At 41.5% G+C, this 18,653-nt stretch overlaps 1 protein-coding gene across 16 annotated transcripts in view; it reads left to right on the plus strand.

Annotated features, from left to right (window-relative positions):
- The window catches only part of dync1i1a (dynein cytoplasmic 1 intermediate chain 1a), a 65,894-nt gene that overhangs the window by 13,538 nt on the left and 33,703 nt on the right, over positions 1-18,653 (plus strand). For 9 of the 16 annotated variants that reach the window (XM_078175553.1, XM_033636929.2, XM_078175558.1 and 6 more), the window contains one exon: positions 14,515-14,610. In XM_078175553.1, the coding sequence (XP_078031679.1) occupies positions 14,515-14,610 (96 nt within the window). The remainder of the gene's footprint in view (positions 1-14,514; positions 14,611-18,653) is intronic. The other 7 variants (XM_033636930.2, XM_033636932.2, XM_033636935.2 and 4 more) reach the window with 1 other exon arrangement.

Genomic DNA, 18,653 nt, shown 5'->3' on the forward strand with positions numbered 1-18,653 from the left:
CTATTGACAAGCCTACCTATTAACACTCTGCTACAAATGGCAGCAGTGTGACAAGATGCTGAGTGTCACTGTCACCTTTTACCCAGCAGTCCAATCACAATTGAGGAGGGGTGGGACAAATACCTCAAAGACTAACCGTCACAGTGCTGAGCTATCCTATGATTAAATTTGCCACAGAACGTTTCATATAATGGTAAGCTAGCAAGTTAATGTTGCATTACTCGCAACAGTTTGATTAGAGTGAAATGACATAATGTGAATTAACATTAAATAAAACTTTAATACTTCGTCTGTGAACATGATTTCTGCCTGAGTCACGTCAGATAGCTTTTCAATTTAATAACAAAGAAGACAACTCCCATGATCCCAAGCTACTTTGAATCTCATCAAAGTCCACCCCTAGCTGCAGACATTATCATAGAATGTATAAATAATTGACGTAGCCTCCGTGATGTCACTCCTTGGTTTATGGACTGCCATTTTGAGGCCTCAAATTCGGCATTTTGGCCATCACCATCTTGTTTTTTGGAGCCAGAAGTGACCATAATTGGACAAGAAGCTGGAGCTGTGGAGGAGTGAGGGATAGATCTGACTGATATACTGTAGGGACACTTCACAGATGGCCTGTCACTGAAGCGGCCTTGCCCTTAAATATGTGTAACTTTGAGCCTTAATAGAATGTAAATTGAAGTTCTAAAAAAAAATCACCCCTTTATAGTTGCCCTGAATGTTGAAATTAGCTGTAGGGACCAAAACTGTTTTGTTGTACCAGGCTGTAATCATGTTTATTTCAGCTGTAAGGTTGGACATTTTGATATCGGGGTCTATGGGAATTTGCTCTGTTTTGGTGCCAGCTTCAAGTGGTCATTTGATGAACTGTAGTTTTTGGCACTTCCGTATACTTTATTTTTCAGCCTTGGAGGCTCCCACTCGGGAATTGCATACCGAACATTTAACAATGAGTCAAATCAAAAACTGTAATGTGAAAGGGGTCACTTCTAGTGATGAAGTACTGACAGTGTTAGATATATTACATGAAAACATGTCCCTGTGCTAAATGGAAATTGTGCTATGTTTTGTCCTTAGGTTCTAAAATAAAGCATGTAATTATCACTGTTGAGCACAGAAACTGTTGGAAGTATTTCAGTTTCATTGAGACTCTATGAACCCTTTCTCATGTCTACTATTTAACCACAGCACTTGAAAATGTTCCACCTCAATTTTCCTCAGGTCTTACAATATTTTGCAGAGCCAAGTTTTAAACACTTGTGGGAGGAGGGCGTGAGATTTCAGCAAAATATGGGCAACCTTTCTGCCTCTCTCTTTGTTTCTCCCCTGCATCCCTCCTCTGGACTAGCCAATCCCTTTTGGCTATGAAGGGAGTGAATGTCGGTACTCTGACAAACCCACTCTTTTACTTTCTACTGATACCAATCTGAAGATAACTATCAGTGCGTGTGTTTGTGTGTGTGTGTGTGTGTGTGTGTGTGTGTCTGTGCTTAGTTGAGATGTTGGCAAGAGCAGGAAAGGTCAAGGGGATCGCAGGCATTTTGTGCATGTGCTTGTGCACATGTGCAGGTTGGCATGGGTGTAGTGTGAGTCTGACCCAGTTTGTCGTGAATTGGTTTCGCTCAGTGGAGCCTTAAAAGATCCATAATAGGCCTCAGTGGAAAGGTAGCCAGAGAAATAGAGAGAAAATGAGGGGAAAGGAGAAAGAGAGAAATCTTTGGCCGCTAGAGAATAAACAGAGGACTGGAGGAGGAAGAACAAGAGAGAAACAAATAGAGTAGAAGCAGTAGAGGCCACTGAGAAATGTTGCAGCATGATATTACAGCAGTAATTGTTTGCAGTGAACCACAAGTAGGCCTTCAGAAATACAACTCTGTGTGCGTTTGGGTATAATTTGATGCTGCAACTTTGGAAAACCCCCTTCTTAAGGTTAAAAGTTCACGGGGTCAAGAGGGTCTGTTAATGTCCGTGCATCCGTATGCAAAAGTATGTCTGCACGACTCTCTCTCTCTACCCCTCAAGTATTTTCTGGCCCATTAGTTTTCAGGGTCTGTACAGCTTGAGTATATAGTTGGTCAGTAATTCACTCCTTAAGTATATTTACTGCAGTAAGTGGCTTTCTTTTGACGTGTGGTGGACTGGTAATGGCCTCTAATTACAAGAGAAAACCCATTTCCAAGCACTAATCTGAAACAACGTACTTTTTTTTCTTCTTTTGAGTGTATTCGCACACGTAAGCATACACATTCATAAATGTAAACACACATGTGTGGACTAACATACATGGGAATAAACAAGAATGCACACACCAGCAGAAGTGTACACAGAAGCACACATGCACACACACGCACACACACACGTCACCCGAGCCCTACATAATCCCATAATGGAGCAGTTAAGAAACCAAACTGCAAATTTATGAAATGATCCTGACCATTGGCAGCACATTGCACCAATTACGGTGTTTACTTTTGTGTATGTTTCCACAAACTTCTAAATATATTAAATATGGTTCAACAGGTCCTGAACTGGTCGGTATTTATCAACAGTTGTACACAAAATGTCCTTCAGGATTTAATCCAATAGGGCTGGATTTTGAATTGGCACTGAGAACATTGGAATCTGTCTGAAACCCATTACAACACGAGTTTAGTAGTTTATATCGGTGAGGTTATTGAAGTGTTTGTGTTGCACATGTGAGTTGGTCTGATGTGCTGCATAACAGAGGAGCAGATATCGGCTTGGGGAAAATATTCTGATTTAACATTAATATGCATTATACATTACATAAATTAAGATTTGCATTGGCATGAGATGTTCACAAAATATGGTATCACTGTATGGTATTCGACAATTATCATTTCTATTGTTAATAGTTACAATGACCCTTAAATAAATGAAAAACAGAATGTTTTTTTTGGTTGAACAAGCGTTGTAATTGAAACTTTAAACCACGATATACCGATGATGGTATACCGATGCAACCCTACATACATTACATTATATTATATAACATAAATATTCATATTAACATTGTGATATTGATCCCACCCACATTCTTGTCATGGTTATTACACTTAATAGACCCTAAAATCTATATCCTTTTAGGTTTTATTAGGTTCCAGTCACTAAATCTGTAGCCATGTTAACAGTCATACAAAGAAATTTTAGTTGTTAAATGTGTAGAAAAATGTTAAAAGTGACTGATCACATTCATAGCCTTGTTTACTGTTTCTTTGATCAGGTATTTACTGATTTAAGTAATACTTTTTCCAATTTTGGACTATTTTATTCAGGCCAAATTCTTGCACAGCTGCTGGTCTTTAAGCATGAGCAGTTCTTGGCTTCCTCTGTTAAATGAAATTTAATACATTTTTGTATTGGTAACAAAAGTCAGATATTATATTGGCACTAGTTGAAAAAAAAAAGATAAATAAAATACAAATCAAGACATACCCAGCTCTAAGTCACATATGTACATCTATTTAAGTGTTATCGATAAATGCGTCAGAGAACATGTACCGTGAGCTGTGAATTTGAAGAAGTGTGTTGAAGTGTGCGGAGTGTAGTGAGTGACAGTTTTAGTAAGGGGTGCTCAAGTCAACAATGCAGTAAATACAGTGACCACATGTAAAATGCAGGGTTGTGTAAACAGCTTGATGACTTCTTATTGGCACATTATTGTGCTCATGAAAAGTAATGCTTGATTGTAGCTCTTTTGCTGCCTCTAGTTTCTCCTACAAGACATCATCAGCAGGGAAAGTATTGCTGTGTTTGGCAGCCGGCTGAGGCTCGGAGGTTGAGGTCCTTCAAGTTCCTTCTGTCAATTTATCCTGTGTCTGTCTTTGGCATTTTCTACAATCCACTGTAGCAACGATGCATTCATATAAAAACAGTGAATGTAACACACTCCCGGTCTATATGAAACCGACATGACTGAGGGGTTTGTGGGCAGTCGTCAAGGTCCTGGAGGGAGGAATGTGGTTTGCATGAGTGTGTGCTTTGCATGGTTAGGTACTTATATGTTTCTGTATGTGTCTGTGTATGTGCATATATAGTATGTGTATGCAGCCACATATGGAAGTGCTTGACTCATACATTGTTGTTGTTCCAGCCAGGCGGCTACAACAGAGTGAACAGACCAGAGGGTGTGTGTGTGTGTGTGTGTGTGTGTGTGTGTGTGTGTGTGTGTGAATGTTTTCTAAAGGCAAAATTCAAGGCAAATAGAGAATAACCACAGTGAGTGTACCCAGAGGACTCTGAACAAAATGTACTCCGTTGTTTTACTTTGAATCTGCTCAGCTGAAAGTCCATTTTGGAGTTGTCTTTTATGTTTGGCGACTTCTGGACACGTGGAAGAATGATTGCCTTGAGGTAGCAGGTTCTCAGAGATACTATTTAGACCAAGTGTGAATGTGCTGTACGTGCATGCTCACACACAAACCCGTAGTTTGGAGCAGACGCGGGTCTTGTTATTATGATCTCCCCTCGTCTTTCCCCTGCAGACACACATAATCGGCCAACGCTTCTCACTTTCTCTCCTCATGAAACAACTGTGAGTTTGGCTTTCATCGTCATCGCCCTCAAAAGGGCGCAGCCTTCACTCCCGTTTCACTCCTGAAATTGATGCAGGGTCCCAAGAGGTTTCTGTCAAAATGGCAATGGCAGTCAGATCCCAGAAAAACTCTTGATATTAGAGAAAAATAATGTCTTTCACAGTGCGTAAGGTATTCCAAGTGAGTCACAGATGATTGCAATTTTCCCCTATGACCACCGTATAATAAGGTACATGAACCCCTTCTTCATCCCCCTCCCTCTGGCTTTCTCTCTCTCTTTGGCAAAATGGCCATCATCCAAAATAATATTTGCCATCTGATGAGTGCTTGAGATGAGTAGGAATACAGTTTCATGTGTCCCCTTTTTTCTCTCTTCAAGTGTTTTCTTTTTTCACTCGCATTTCGTTGAACTTGACTTTTTGACATGCCTTGCCCCACCCTTCCCCCTTTCTTGTTGCATTTTTTTTTTATACGTGTGTAAAACAACAGTGTGTCTTGAACGTTAGCCTGGGTGGTCTTCCTTGTACTCCGAGATCCCTTCGACTCTCCAGGGATTTTCATTTGAGAGGGTTAGCGGTTCACTGCCACAGCTAGCCTGCAGCTCATAGCCCTGCTTCACTTTAGTTGTTTCAGTTTGATGTTTGTTAACCCTTTCTTTGGCATGTTTGTGCCTTTAGACTGTGTTATGCTCTCAGTTTAAAAAACGTCACCTTTTAACAGACCCCACTTTTTAACACAGGCGCTCAATTAAAATGTAAATCCAAAATATTATTTGTCAAGTCAAAATAAATCTAGATTAAAACTGCGCAAGTTTGTTTTCAATTGTTCTTCAGTCAACCCTAGTAATCAAATTCAACAGGTTTTCAAATGAGCTCATGTTTTTTTTTTCTTGTTGTGTCAAACTTTAAATTTCCAGATCATTATCACAGTTTATAGCTTGGCAGTTGATTGAAATGACATTAGATAACCATGCTGGTTTTCTGTTTGGCTGCATGTGCGACATGCTATTCTGCAAGTCTCCAGCAGGGAGCACTCTTGGCACATATACTTGAGGACTCCCTCAAAGTCTCAGCACCCATAAGTGTCAGAGATTTTTATTAGAAATGAGTATCAGCTGAAAATAAATTATGGTATTATAAAACAACAGTTTTACAATTAATGTAAAACATGCAGTGGCTTTTAAAGCTTTAATCTGATTGACACAATGCCAGCAGATTGAAGGGCAGTGCTTTTTTTGACTCAGAATATAGGTTTGTGTATTTATTTGACAGTTTACTTTTGTCTATTTTTGTACAATCCAGAAGGATTCAACCCCAAGCATCAACCTTTAGCGGGCCTATAAAAACAGTTTGTCCCATCTGTCCGCCCGTCCCTCATTAAAACTAAATGAAACACCATCGTCATCCAAGTGGCAAACACCAACCTCCAATCACCATTTGAGCCACACACACGCACTCACAAACACACACACACACGCGCAGCCCTGTTTTTGAGTGACACAAATCCCAACTCAGATGACGCGTTGAAAAGTGAGTCGATGCCATAGCAGTGATTTTATGTAAGAGTTTTTCTTTCTGTTGGTCTGTCTCTCTCTCTCCCTGTCTCTCTGACTGGGTTTTTGACAGTTTGGAAAGTTTGAAGTCATGGGTTTTAATCAGGGTCTTGCGGCCAGGCTCAGAGCATGGCGTGGCGTGGCATGATGGCTCAGTTTAAAGATGTGGGTCTGGGTCGCGGCCAAGCCTGGGTGGCACGACTAGAAGAAGCGAGGGGGTGAGACAGAGAGAGAGAGAGAGAGAGAGAGAGAGAGAGAGAGAGAGAGAGAGAGAGAGAGAGAGAGAAAGGGGGGGGGGGACTGAAAGAGAGAGAGAAAGATGGGGGAGAGAATCTACTCCAACTGCACCCGCAGCACACAGCAGAGTTGGCTGCAGACCCCCAAAGACCTGAATGGGCTGCATTAACGAAAGCTGATTATGTGAGGGCATGCATGTGTGCATACGGTGTAGACTCTCGGGTGCACAGACTCGAACACATACACAATGTTTGATCAGTGTGAGGAAGTGTGGTGAAGAGATGAGTTAATCTAAATCATCCCACGGGTTTTAGCCTCACCAGTTTTACATCAGGTCCTGCTGCTAATGTGTGTGTGTGTATGTAGTGAATACTTTTACCCCTACTGTGGTAATCATGACTTGATGAACCATGATGAATTTTAAACATTATTTTATACTACAAGCAAATGGAAAGGCAAAAAACTGAAGCAAAGGGATTTCGAGAATTATCATGGCCCAACATTTTATGCTTTTTTACTTTATTGTCTGTCTACAAAAAACTGATTTAACAAGCAGTTACTCAGCATTTGAATGACTTTGTAGGAGGCTTAAGCAGTGTTTTGTCTCTGGAATACAATTTCCCTGCAAGAAGTTGCAACTGTGGGCTCACACATCGAGTTCATGTCATATTGGTTCACTTTTCTCGACAGTCTGTCCCAACCATCTACAGATCAGTGAGAATCTTGCCCTCTCACCTCTCGGCAAATGATCTGTTCGACTTTACTGCGCGGCTGGCTCTAACCCATCAATTTGCTTTCCAACCTGCCGAACAGAGGTCCCCAAAATGTTGGCAGTGCTTCTCTGTGTTCAGAAAGAGAGTTTTGTGCGAATCCGGCTAAGTATTAATAAAACGTAACAAAAAACGTCTGTCTTAAGTTGCCCAAAATGGACCATGAGCTTGTTGCATATGGCTGAAACCTCAATGTTTCTCCTTTAATGTCTTAAATTAGAAGACTCAACTTGTTGAGCTAAATGGTGTGTAAACCTATAAGGACTGAGAGTAGCTAAAATACCGCATCCCCAGTGTTACTGCTTGCTTTTATGCATTTAGTGTAGAGATTATACTGTTTTCAAGATTTGTTCAGAGAGGTGGAAAGGTGCCATTTTTGGATTTAAAAGCTGTTTATTTAAATATACACAAAGGGAGAATATTATGACCTTTAGTTATACAAAAGCAAATGCACAATTTAGAACAACCAAAATAAACATTTAGCAATTATAGCAAGACAGTCAGATCATCACAGTGTCCCATGACCTCCTAAAGTTCTCACCTTCGTCATTGACCTAGCTTACATTTGTTCATGTGATACCATCTCTAACATAAATTCCATCCATTTTTTAAGATCTGGAGAATACTGACTTTTTCCTAATGTGAGGATCATTCAGGCAGCTGTGACAACCCCTACCTAAATCACTGCAAAATCATATTTCTTTGTGATAAAGGTACCGACAGACCTTACCACTAAAACCTATGTAAATTATTACATAGGTTTTATTTTACTCCTTCTACTGAGTACATATCCCCCTATCCTTCTTATATATCTCTTAGTATTTTTAAACACTCCACATGGCTCAGATCACACCCTTGTTGCTTCTGCCGATTAATCTTTATGTAACCCTTTAAAGGTTTTATAGAACATAGCTGCTTACATAGGTGTGTCTTTGAAAATGTTCATGTCAAAAATAATTCCCTGTGTGGCAAGACAAATTTCCCGTAGGCCTGTCATATCACATTTGATTTATTTTGGAATTGCGTCATTTTATTTGTGACCCCCTATCATTATTTCAGTCGTATAAAATCATTGTGGTTATATAAATCTTTTTTTTTTTTTTTTTTTTTGGGGTACTTGGATAAGAAGGATTATATTACTGGAGGTGGGGCGAATAAATGTGAGAGAATTCCCCAGATGCCTCAGGTCATTTGTAATATATGCAGAGGTGAAGTGGATGCAGTGTGAGTATGTGTGTGTTGTGCCTGTCTCCAACAATAAGGGTTGTTCTCAGTGAAGTTAATGCATATGTGTGTGTGTGTATGTCTGTGTGTGTGTGCCGTGCCAGGGCCACATTAGAGGAGCCTTTCAAGTCATGTCAGCCACCTCCTACTCCTCTGCATAGTGCTTGTGTTGTGGTCTGCTCAACAGCCAACCTCCCAGAACCCCTGCGAACTCTATGTGTGTGTGTGCGTAATGTTTTCGGGTTATTTCCAGTGCGTGGGATCCCCCAAAATCCTGCTCGATTTCTCTTTTGTGTCCCTCTTCCTGTTTCCTCCGCCTCTTCTCCATCATATCAGTATCTCTCTTTCTTTGTGATTAATACAATAGAGATCTATAAAAATTATGAGTTCTGTCAACTTTGATTGTGTGTGACTCAGCTTCGCAGTCACCTCCATACTGCTATAATAAGTCTGCGGCTCTGCCCCCATAATGTAGTCGATGACAAACTTGGGGCCTGGTCTCATCCTCCCCTCTACACACACCCGCAGCTCTTTGATAACTATGCCAATCGCTCCAAGCATGCGCTAACACATTTCAGCACACTAGCACTTACTGTGGATTGTGTTTGGAATAAAAGGTTAGCGAACACTTTGATCCCTACCAAACAGAACACATGCTAACACATTACTGCTGTGGCACGCCATGCCATTGTGCTTTATGTTCTAGCCAAAGGGGAGCAGAGGAGAGTGTGTATATCTTTTATACGCCGTCAGTGTCTTTAAAACTTCTCTCCACATGCTCGATAGTAGCTGCCTACTGTGAAATAATACAAGATGTTTAAGCTAATGAAACTCTCAGCGGTGTGTCAGCCTTCATTAAGACTATGTTTTCTTTATTCCACAAACAAATCAGCCCATTACTCTCACTTGAACTATTTCACTCTTCTGTCAGTTCATAAAAGAAATAATGATGCTGATACTGGCTAACCAGAGCATCATGCACAGAAAACATGATAAAAAAGTGTTAATTAGCCTAAATGCAGTAGCTAGTTGTATTGTAATTATTAGCTAACTCCTACCTGTCTGTCTGAGAAGGTTAAGCGTGATCTGTCTTTGGAGGAGCTCGGTGTTGGTGCAGGAAAATAATTAAAAAGTGATGCTTTATAGGTTTTATGCTTTGCTTTGGAGGTAGCAGCACATGTTGCACAGTTACATAAACAATAAAAGAGAATAGTATTTTGCTAGATAGGATATTTGTGATGCAATGCAAAGAGGATGTAAGAACAGAGAAGTCAAACTGCATTACTGTAGTTTTTACAATAGTGTTATGTTCCACTGTTGGGGATTGTATTGCACAAATTGTAGTGCAATTAAGTGATTAGTTGACAGAAAATCATCCACTATTTTTATAATTGCGTAATCGTTAAAGTATTTTTTATTTTTTTTAATGCAGAAATGAGAACTGGTTCCAGCTTCGCTAATGTGAATATTTAGTCCTCTGTTATAGTAAGATGAATATTTTGGCTGTGTGCCTGTTGGTTGGACTTAACAAGTAATTTGAGGATGTCAATGTGGATACTGGCAAATTATGGTGGGCATTTTTCACTTTTTTATTTTAAAGACCAAATGATTTATCAAGAAAACCATCTGCAGACTAATTAATAATGAAAATATTTGTCAGTTGCAGCTCCTTAGATTCGATCACAAGACATAAAAACACCTGTCAAACAAGCACATGATATGATCATATTGTCTCTTTACCATTCTAACAAAATTGGACGCATACAGGGATGCACCAATCTAACTTGATCTCTCCTGATAGTAATTCTGATACCTTAGCTCAAGGTATCATGATACCAACTACTAATCAGATACCAGTGCTCCCTTTTTCACAAATTAAAAACATGTAGATCTTACTGTAGAGAACTTGACAACACAGAGCGAATGAAATGTTCGCTACATTGTGAATTAGCGATTTTCAAGCCTTCATATTCTAACTCAACGCTTACAGATAACAATGCATATGCAGAAACACATTCCAACATATTTTGGAATTTTTGCATGTTTATTTGGGAAAATAGTACTTACAATTGTGCGATGGCTTTCTCATGGAGGCTGCCATCTTCCTGGAAAATTTCCCTGGCTGGATAGTTTCGCAGTGCATCCTGGGAAATTCAGTCTTCCCCTCAGCTTAGATGAGTTCGTAAGTGTGCATCGCACGGCCCTTCAAATTAAGTGGGGATTTTAAGGGCTGAAAAGCACTTCCCTTAAGTTTGGGACACCCTAGCCCTTCGCGGCTAAAACAAGGGCTAGGGCCAATTTTGAGGGGAAGTGTGAGTATTGGGAAGGACCCATTGTCTTAGATTTTGGATATCGTAATATCATAAGGGTTGTCTTTTCCTGGTTTAGAGGGCTGCATTACAGTAAAGTGATGCAGTTTTCTGAACTTAGCAGACTGTTCTAGATGTTGTAAAACTTGCCTTTCCCACTTAGTCATTCAGTCCTTCCAAAAGGTTGCAATGTTGCGATTGCAACAAGTTACGCAAATACAGCCAATCCCTGTCAATTCAGCATAACCTTATAATTTTGTACTGTGGGACCAGAGCTCTATGCGTGGGACAGAGTCACAGATTCCCAGTGACAGGGCTAACTGTTAGCATCACACAGCTAACATTACCCAGTGGTTATTATAAAGTTAAACAACTGAGTCGAACCATCTCAGCTGTGACGGTGTGACAAGGTGTGTGATTAATTGCTAAGTGTCAGATGTCAACCATTGTTGTAAGGCTTCTGCCCAAGCACCAAAAATATGACATAATGATGACATCATGTTGTGCTGTGTTAGCTTGTGCTAACCGGGCAGAGAGAGCAGGAGAGCCTCTCGTGGAAATGGTCCTTCAGTGCTGCATCAAATGGCAACAACAGCTGATTGTCGGCAATCAGCAGTTGCTGCCCCACCCCAAACACTGGGAAACACTGAATGCTCATGATAATACGCCCCTAATCCGAGACAGCACCACAACTACACCTATAAATACTGCAACATGCATCGCACTTTTTAGATGCTGTGAGATCAGGCATTTCAGGTTGCAACAATCTCAAAAACAACCCGTGAAATCCTGGAGGGACCTGCCATTATTTCCACATTACTGATGATTATTTTTCAGAAATTTCATTGTGTAAATATTTAAGTCAACCCTACACTGTTGTCGCGATATCGATATAGTCAGTAACACCAGCATATTGGTGTTATTGGCATTAGTTTGTAGCATAGTACTTATGAGAGGCTGACAGAGCATATGAAAGGCTATGTCGTTACATCCATCCTTTTTTGCAGTGAGTAATATTTGTTTCCAAACAATTTCACAAATTCAGACATGTGCACATGCCTCTGTTTGTGTGTGTGTGCTTGTGTGTTTGTGAGTGTGTGCGTGCATATGCATTTACAAACACCTTTACACATTTGTGTGTGTGTGTGTGTGTGTGTGTACTTGTGTTTGTATCTCCACACTGAGAATCTGTGTGTCTACATACCTGCTGGGTTCTGCTGAATTGACTGGGCACGGTCAGCATGAGTAAGCAGCCAGGGGAAGATTGAGGCAGCCAGATGCGGCGGCTGCGGGCTACCGAGGATATCATTACCCCGGGCGTGTAGTCGGCCAAAACGGGAGCCCCCAACCGGAGTTTCATCAAGGTGGACCCCCATCTGCGGCGAGGGGGAGGATACCAGTTAACCTGTTGTCCTGCAGTGAGGAGCGGTATTAAGCGGCAGGTGGAAAGAGAAAGCATCCCGTGACTGGAAAGAGGTGGAAACAAGAAAGTGTGCAGATACTTACAGGGTAGCAGGCAGACACACTCAAACTGTGGAAGATTGTCTCTTTTGATTTCCCCTCCCGGCTTCTTTTGCAACTCAACAGGAAACCCTGCAGTGCCTCTGCGTGCGTTTGCATGTACATTTTGCATAGAGTTTTATATTATCGTTTCCAACCCATGAGTCCTACTTTCCAGTATCATTTACCGCAGTATAGCTTTTGCTTTACTCTCATACACACAGACATGTATCTCTGAAAATTTCCATCCAAAGGAAATAGCCGGGATATTTTTGGTGCGCGACTCTGACAGAACAACTTGATGCATGGCTGCTGGCAATAACATCAGCAGTATCTTCATACGGGAATTGGACCGTCTCCTCTCAGTGAGGTAACCCATAGGCCATGAATCACGTTGCCTTGCTCCAGAGTCCTGTGGTCCCCGGGGGTTGACAGTTTGACCGCTCCTCAATGTGGTCTCTCTCCTCTACTCACGCTCCTCCCATCTCCATCACCACACATTCCAACCACTGGACCGGTCACGTAAGGTCAAGAAAATAGTAAAGAATAGAATAGAACAGAGTATCAGTTTGTAATGCATCTTCCCAAGGGTGGTTAGCAGGAACCTGATTCACATTCTGAAGCATTTTCGGATTAATAACAACAGTTTGCGAAGGGGGAAGAGCGATAAGACTGATAGATGACAAAAAAAATAAAGCAACACAAACTGAAGCATGAAGGGACGGACAAAAGAAGGGTATTCCTGTGCGTCTCTGTTTGCTTGTCTGTTTTGGCAGCTCACACATAGAGCTAGTCTGGCAGTCTGCCTGTCTGGTCCTCTCTGGTCTCTGCTCCATACTGGTGGGTCACTGGTGTTTGGATCACTACAGCTGGCTGTTAACCACCAACTTGGACTGAACTTTGCCGCCAAGTGTTTGATTTAGCTTAGTCATTTATTACATACACACAGTATGAAAATTAAAGTCATATATCAAGCACTTAAACTTGGGAGTAAAAAAGAAAAGAAAACACAAAGACAGGGTAAAAGAGAGATGTACGTCTAAGCCCAAAATAATTTCTAAAATAACGCCAGAAATTATTGCAGTCATTAAAGTAAATCCACAAAAGTGGTCCTCCAATTATAATCGTATTTGTACCTTTTAAAGTAGCAGCAATGAGTTCATCATAAGCTTAGGCAAGTCCAAGTGATGAATTGACAGTTCATCCGGTGCAAGAGCGGCCCTGGAGTGGTTTTAACAGTGCCCCAGGCCATACTCCAGCTGAGTTAAACACACCCCGACGTGTGTATGTGTGTGTGTGTGTGTGTGTGTGTGTGAGAGAGAGACAGGACACATCTGAGGGTGTGATGTAGTCACTTCCTCCCACTGGACTGAGCGACTGTTGTCAGCTTGACCCTGCGCCAGTTAACCCCTCGCCACCCCTGGCACTGCAGGCGAGGGCCCCGGGTGTGTGTGTGTGTTTGTGTGAGAGAGAAAGAGACAGATTGTGTGTGCAGCGTGTGTGTTGGCAGACCACAGGTGTCTGGTCACGGTGTCAGGGTATTAAGAGGTCTTCCGAGAGGCCCCCCGACTCTCGGCATCTGTTTCGGAGGGAGGGAGCGGCAGAAAAAGAGGAGGAGAGGTTGGCAAGGGTTACCAACACATACCCTGAGGGGTGCTGGGGCTTGTTGGTGGAGAAGGGGGGGTGCAGTAGCTGACAAGCAGGTGCCTATGTTGACAGTAACCCTTCATACTTGAACCCCACCTCCTCCCCAACACACACACTTACAATAAATCCTAGAGAGGCAAGCGTAATTGCAGAGCCTGATTGAAGGGAATGCAGAGGGAATCCCCTTTTACACACACACACACGCACACACACACACACATATCACTGGATCTTTTTGCTTGGGGTCAAAGGTGAGACAAAAAGAGGAGAGTGCACACATCTCTGACATTTCCTGCTGTCTGTGTGTGTGTGATTTGCGTGCACAATGTCCACACATGCTGACCATGTGAACACGTGCAAAATGGGTATGACACTGAACTTGTTTCCTGTTATATTTCTTTTTCCAAGACAATACTCAATACACATATGCAACAGTAATAGAAACTCTGCAGCATTTATGCTACACATGTTTGGGTTTTAAAAAAAAAACAAAAAAAAAAAAACCCTACCAAACAAACGTGTGCATGTGTTTGTAAATGAAATCCACTTGGTCCAAATGTTAGTTAGTCAGGTGTACCGGTGCATGTCTGGGAATGATTATTTTGCTAAGAAGGGGGGGTAGCACACAGCGGGAGGTCGAAGAAAATTGGAACAGCTGTTGATTAACATGAGTGCTCTCTATCTCTTTCTTTTTTTTTACTGTCTCTCAGTAGAGGAGGAAGAGGAAGATGAAGAGATGATGGAGGCGAAGCCAGGCCCCGAGTCGGAGCAGCAGGATGAAGATGACAACAGGGAAACCAAAGAAGGTAAAAAGTAGCACTGGGCAATATATCGATATTATGTCGATATCTTGAGACTAGATATTGTTTTATTGTTTTGCTTTTATAATATGGCAATTATAATAGTGTCTTTTACAGGTTTTTAAGGCTGCAATACAGTGAAGTGATGTAATTTTCTGAACTTACCAGACTGTTCTATTGTTGCCTATAATCAGTTAGTCATCATAAACACACAGTCATTCATTGTTTATTTATGATATTTATCGAAAATCTCAGTGTGAAAGCAAAGGGTCGACCCCATAGTTTCGTCAGTACTATCAATACTGAGATGTTTGGTCAAAAGTATTAGACGTTGACTGATTTATGGGTTTGGCCAATTAATCAGCACTGATATGATGTTTTATAGACTATCATTATCGGTTAAACTTGGCTCCGGTAGTGGCTGATGGCTGCAAAGCCTCCACCAGTCATGCAGAGACATAGATCACCAACCGTAGTTGAAGAGGGGTGGGTTGTTTTAAATAGAGCAAAAAGGAGCTTGATCAGTGGGTACAGCTCCAGAGACAACAGGTCCCGTCTGCTGCATGAGTGTGTTGGAGTGTATTGTTCTTCATTTTAATATGTATTTAGGTACATTTTTGAGCGAACCTGCAACAGCAGGTCTGATGTTGTAGCACTGTAAGCAAAAGTCTGAGTCCTGGGTGAATGCTGGCCTGGCCTGTTACAAATTATTGTTTCAAAATAAAAGCCCTCTGTTGTCATATACATATACACACAGGCCTAAAATACACACACACACACACACACACACAGGACCTATACATGCATTGAATGGATAGATGTCAGAGGTAGGGGGCTGCCCATGGACGGGCGCCCCAAGTGGTTTAGTGCCTTGCTCAAGGGTACCTTGGCAGTGCCCGGGAGGTGAACTGGCACCTCTCCAGCTACCAGTCCACGCTCCATATTTGGTGTGGATGGGAACTTCAACTGCCAATGCTCCGGTTCCCAACCCATGTCCCTATGGACTGAGCTACTGCCGCCACTAATTATGTTAAATTAATCATTGAGGAAGTATTTTGAGTATTTTGAAAATACAAAATTACTCCACTCCAAACCATTAGATTTAGCAGTTACAAAATACTCAAGTAATTGAAATACTTATTTCATCAGGTATCAGCTTATTAATTGGCTGTCGTCTTTTTCCTGTTCCAAACTATCATCATTAAAAATTCAATATTGGTCAGCCTCCAAAAAATGTCATGATATTTGATATTTTCCATACAAAACAGCTGAAGTGTAAAGGATGGATGGATGATGGGAGAGGGAAATGGTTAGGTATTAGCCGTAAACCTTAACCACCTCATTAATTCAGGTGTAATTTTTGTTAAATTCACCAAGTTTTCTCCTACATAAATTATTCCTAATTACTGCAAACACACAACTTCCAATCTTTATTATCCTCCTCTCTCCTTCATCCCTCGACTTCTCACATGTTGTTGGTCAAACTGTCACGAAACCCGGTCACTTGCGTGTGACACCCTCTGCCAGTCAGTGGGTGTATCAGATGGAAGGATGGGGGTAGGTTACTGTGGGGGTTAAGGCGGGTCCAGCATATCAGCTCCGTGGCATGTGGGGGTCAGCACTGATTAAAAACCTGTCACTTGACCCCTCGACCACACTTCAAAGTGGAGAGGAATGGAGAGCTGCGTGTGTGCATATGGACGGTTCGTGCAGCAAAATATGGAGAAAAGGCCTTGGTTGGATGAAAACACAACACGTGATGGAAAGAGACATATTCATATTCAGACACACATGCACACACAATCCTGACTGTGTGACTCAAACACACACACAGGCAGATGTATGCATGCACGCTCTCATAAACACACAGTCATCCGTCTCCTCTCCATCCTGGCCTATTAGAAGGTCTGGCCTTTGATCTTTGCCACTCGATTCACTGGGTCTTTTCTGACAACTCGTAAGAAATACAAAGGGATGGGGGGGATCAAAGTCAAGAGGCAGGGTAAAGGTCGATATATGTGTGTCTGTGCGTGCTTGTGTGTGTAAAATCGCATGTGTGCTTGGGGACAGTGACTTCAAAAACTGGACGCCGTGCTGTGCAGCCATTACGTTCAAAGGGAGGCGGGACGCTCAGAGGGCTTTGTTTTCCTCTTGTTTATGAAGTTCTTACTGTAGGGTTTTATTAAAAAGATGCATTAGGGACTGTTTGTAGTTTATTATGTCCTGGATGTGATTCTGGTTTTGATAGAGTTGAAGTGAATGTTAATCTGACATCAGAAGCACACAATGTACCTTTTTTTTTTTTTGGCAGGAGTAGACATGATAGTAATTTGTACAGTACAGTAAAATACAGCAAGGCATCTGTACTACTGTCAGCAACTGAATAATTAAAAGTAGAATGTCACAGTGTCAGATGAATAGAATAAATAGACATTTCTCAGTTTCAGGCTCTCGAGCAGTAATTGAGAAAAGCATGTTTTTGGCAGCTGTTTCAAAACAAAACATACCTGTAGTTTGCAGGTCACATCAAACACTATTTACTTACATTTACTTGATTTTAAATGCCATATTCCAATGCATTATTATTTGTCTGTTAACATGGATGAAAATAGAGATTGCTTAGCAAAAAAGTTGAATATGATGTGTAACTTATATTTTAAATATAATAAAATTGAAATAACTCCATAGATTGTACAGCACAACTTGTGTCTGTTGCCATTTGTGGTCTTATTGATTCTAACAATTTTTTGCTAGAAATAAAGTACACTGAGAAGCCAACACTGGGCAAGACGTATATAGAAGGCTGATTATTCACATCAGGGATGATTTCAGAGTCACCAATTGACCTATGGCTAAACCACACACCCCTCCACTCACTCGGACAAAATATCAACATTCAGTGACCGGCGCTATGGCAGGTGTCACAATACACAGCATTTCACAGGAGGCAATTGATGATTTTTGGCGACGTAACGATCAAATTTTGGTGCATCAAAGTGCCACTGAAGTTAAAGGCACTGTAAAATGGTTGCTGCACTCAAACTCAAATTCAAAATACTGCCGCGAGTCGTGTCCGCCCCCCCTCCCCTACAGATTCGAGGTTGCTGGACAGCGGCACGCTGGAGACTGATTTGTTTGCCCATGGGCGGCTGCCGTGGCAGGGCTGCGTCGCCGCGTCCTTGATCTTCAGTTTTCCAGTGGACCGTTCGAGCAAGTCCGACTTCTCTGCTGCTAACGCTGCTGCCGGGATACAGCTGAGGAGACTGCTAATGCTATGTACCGGGACACTGCTACTGCTGCTTGCCATGCTGCTGTAGCTCAGTTGTAACTTTAACTGATGCTGAGACTCTACTGACTGCGTGACTGGTAGATGGCGGTGGGTGGCACAACAGGCCAAAACACAAATTCAAAACATAAACATGATTTGCGGACCGTAATTTTTTTTTTTTTAAATGCGAATATTCTGGCTGTACTATTGTTGTCGGTGAGATCAGTATGTTATATGAACATTATTCCTTAGTCTCTGTGACATATTAGGATGATTTTACGACTATTTGCTTTAGATTTCTTACATATAGCTCCTTTAAGGTTTTTGGCTCAGAATATGAGAAAAGGATAATGGCCTTTTTACCATCTTTGTACCATCTTTAGTGTCCGTTAGTTTGGTGCTACAGTATTTATACACTGAATCATTCAGCATAACGTTTGCCAACCTTTGTTATCTCTGCGATTACAGATAAGTTAATGAAGCTAAGCTCCAGAAGTTAGCCTTAGTTTAACTAGAGCCCTTTGGACAACAGCTAACAATGATGTATGATCACCAAAGTACAAAAACTAGAACAAAATAGGCTAATGAACTCCCAGCAAACAAGGTGACATGATCAACAACGCAGCTAGGAGCTAACGTTAGGCTAACTTTAGCTAACGTTAGCTAGAGATGTTAAAGATAACGTTATATTTCTTTCCAGCAAAGTGACAATATGTTGCCTCAAACACAATGTTGACTTAACTTAGAACAGATGTATAGACATCCTTATTAATATTATTTA

The sequence above is a fragment of the Epinephelus lanceolatus genome, chromosome 16, assembly GCF_041903045.1.
Source record: "Epinephelus lanceolatus isolate andai-2023 chromosome 16, ASM4190304v1, whole genome shotgun sequence".
NCBI classification, from domain to species: domain Eukaryota; kingdom Metazoa; phylum Chordata; class Actinopteri; order Perciformes; family Serranidae; genus Epinephelus; species Epinephelus lanceolatus.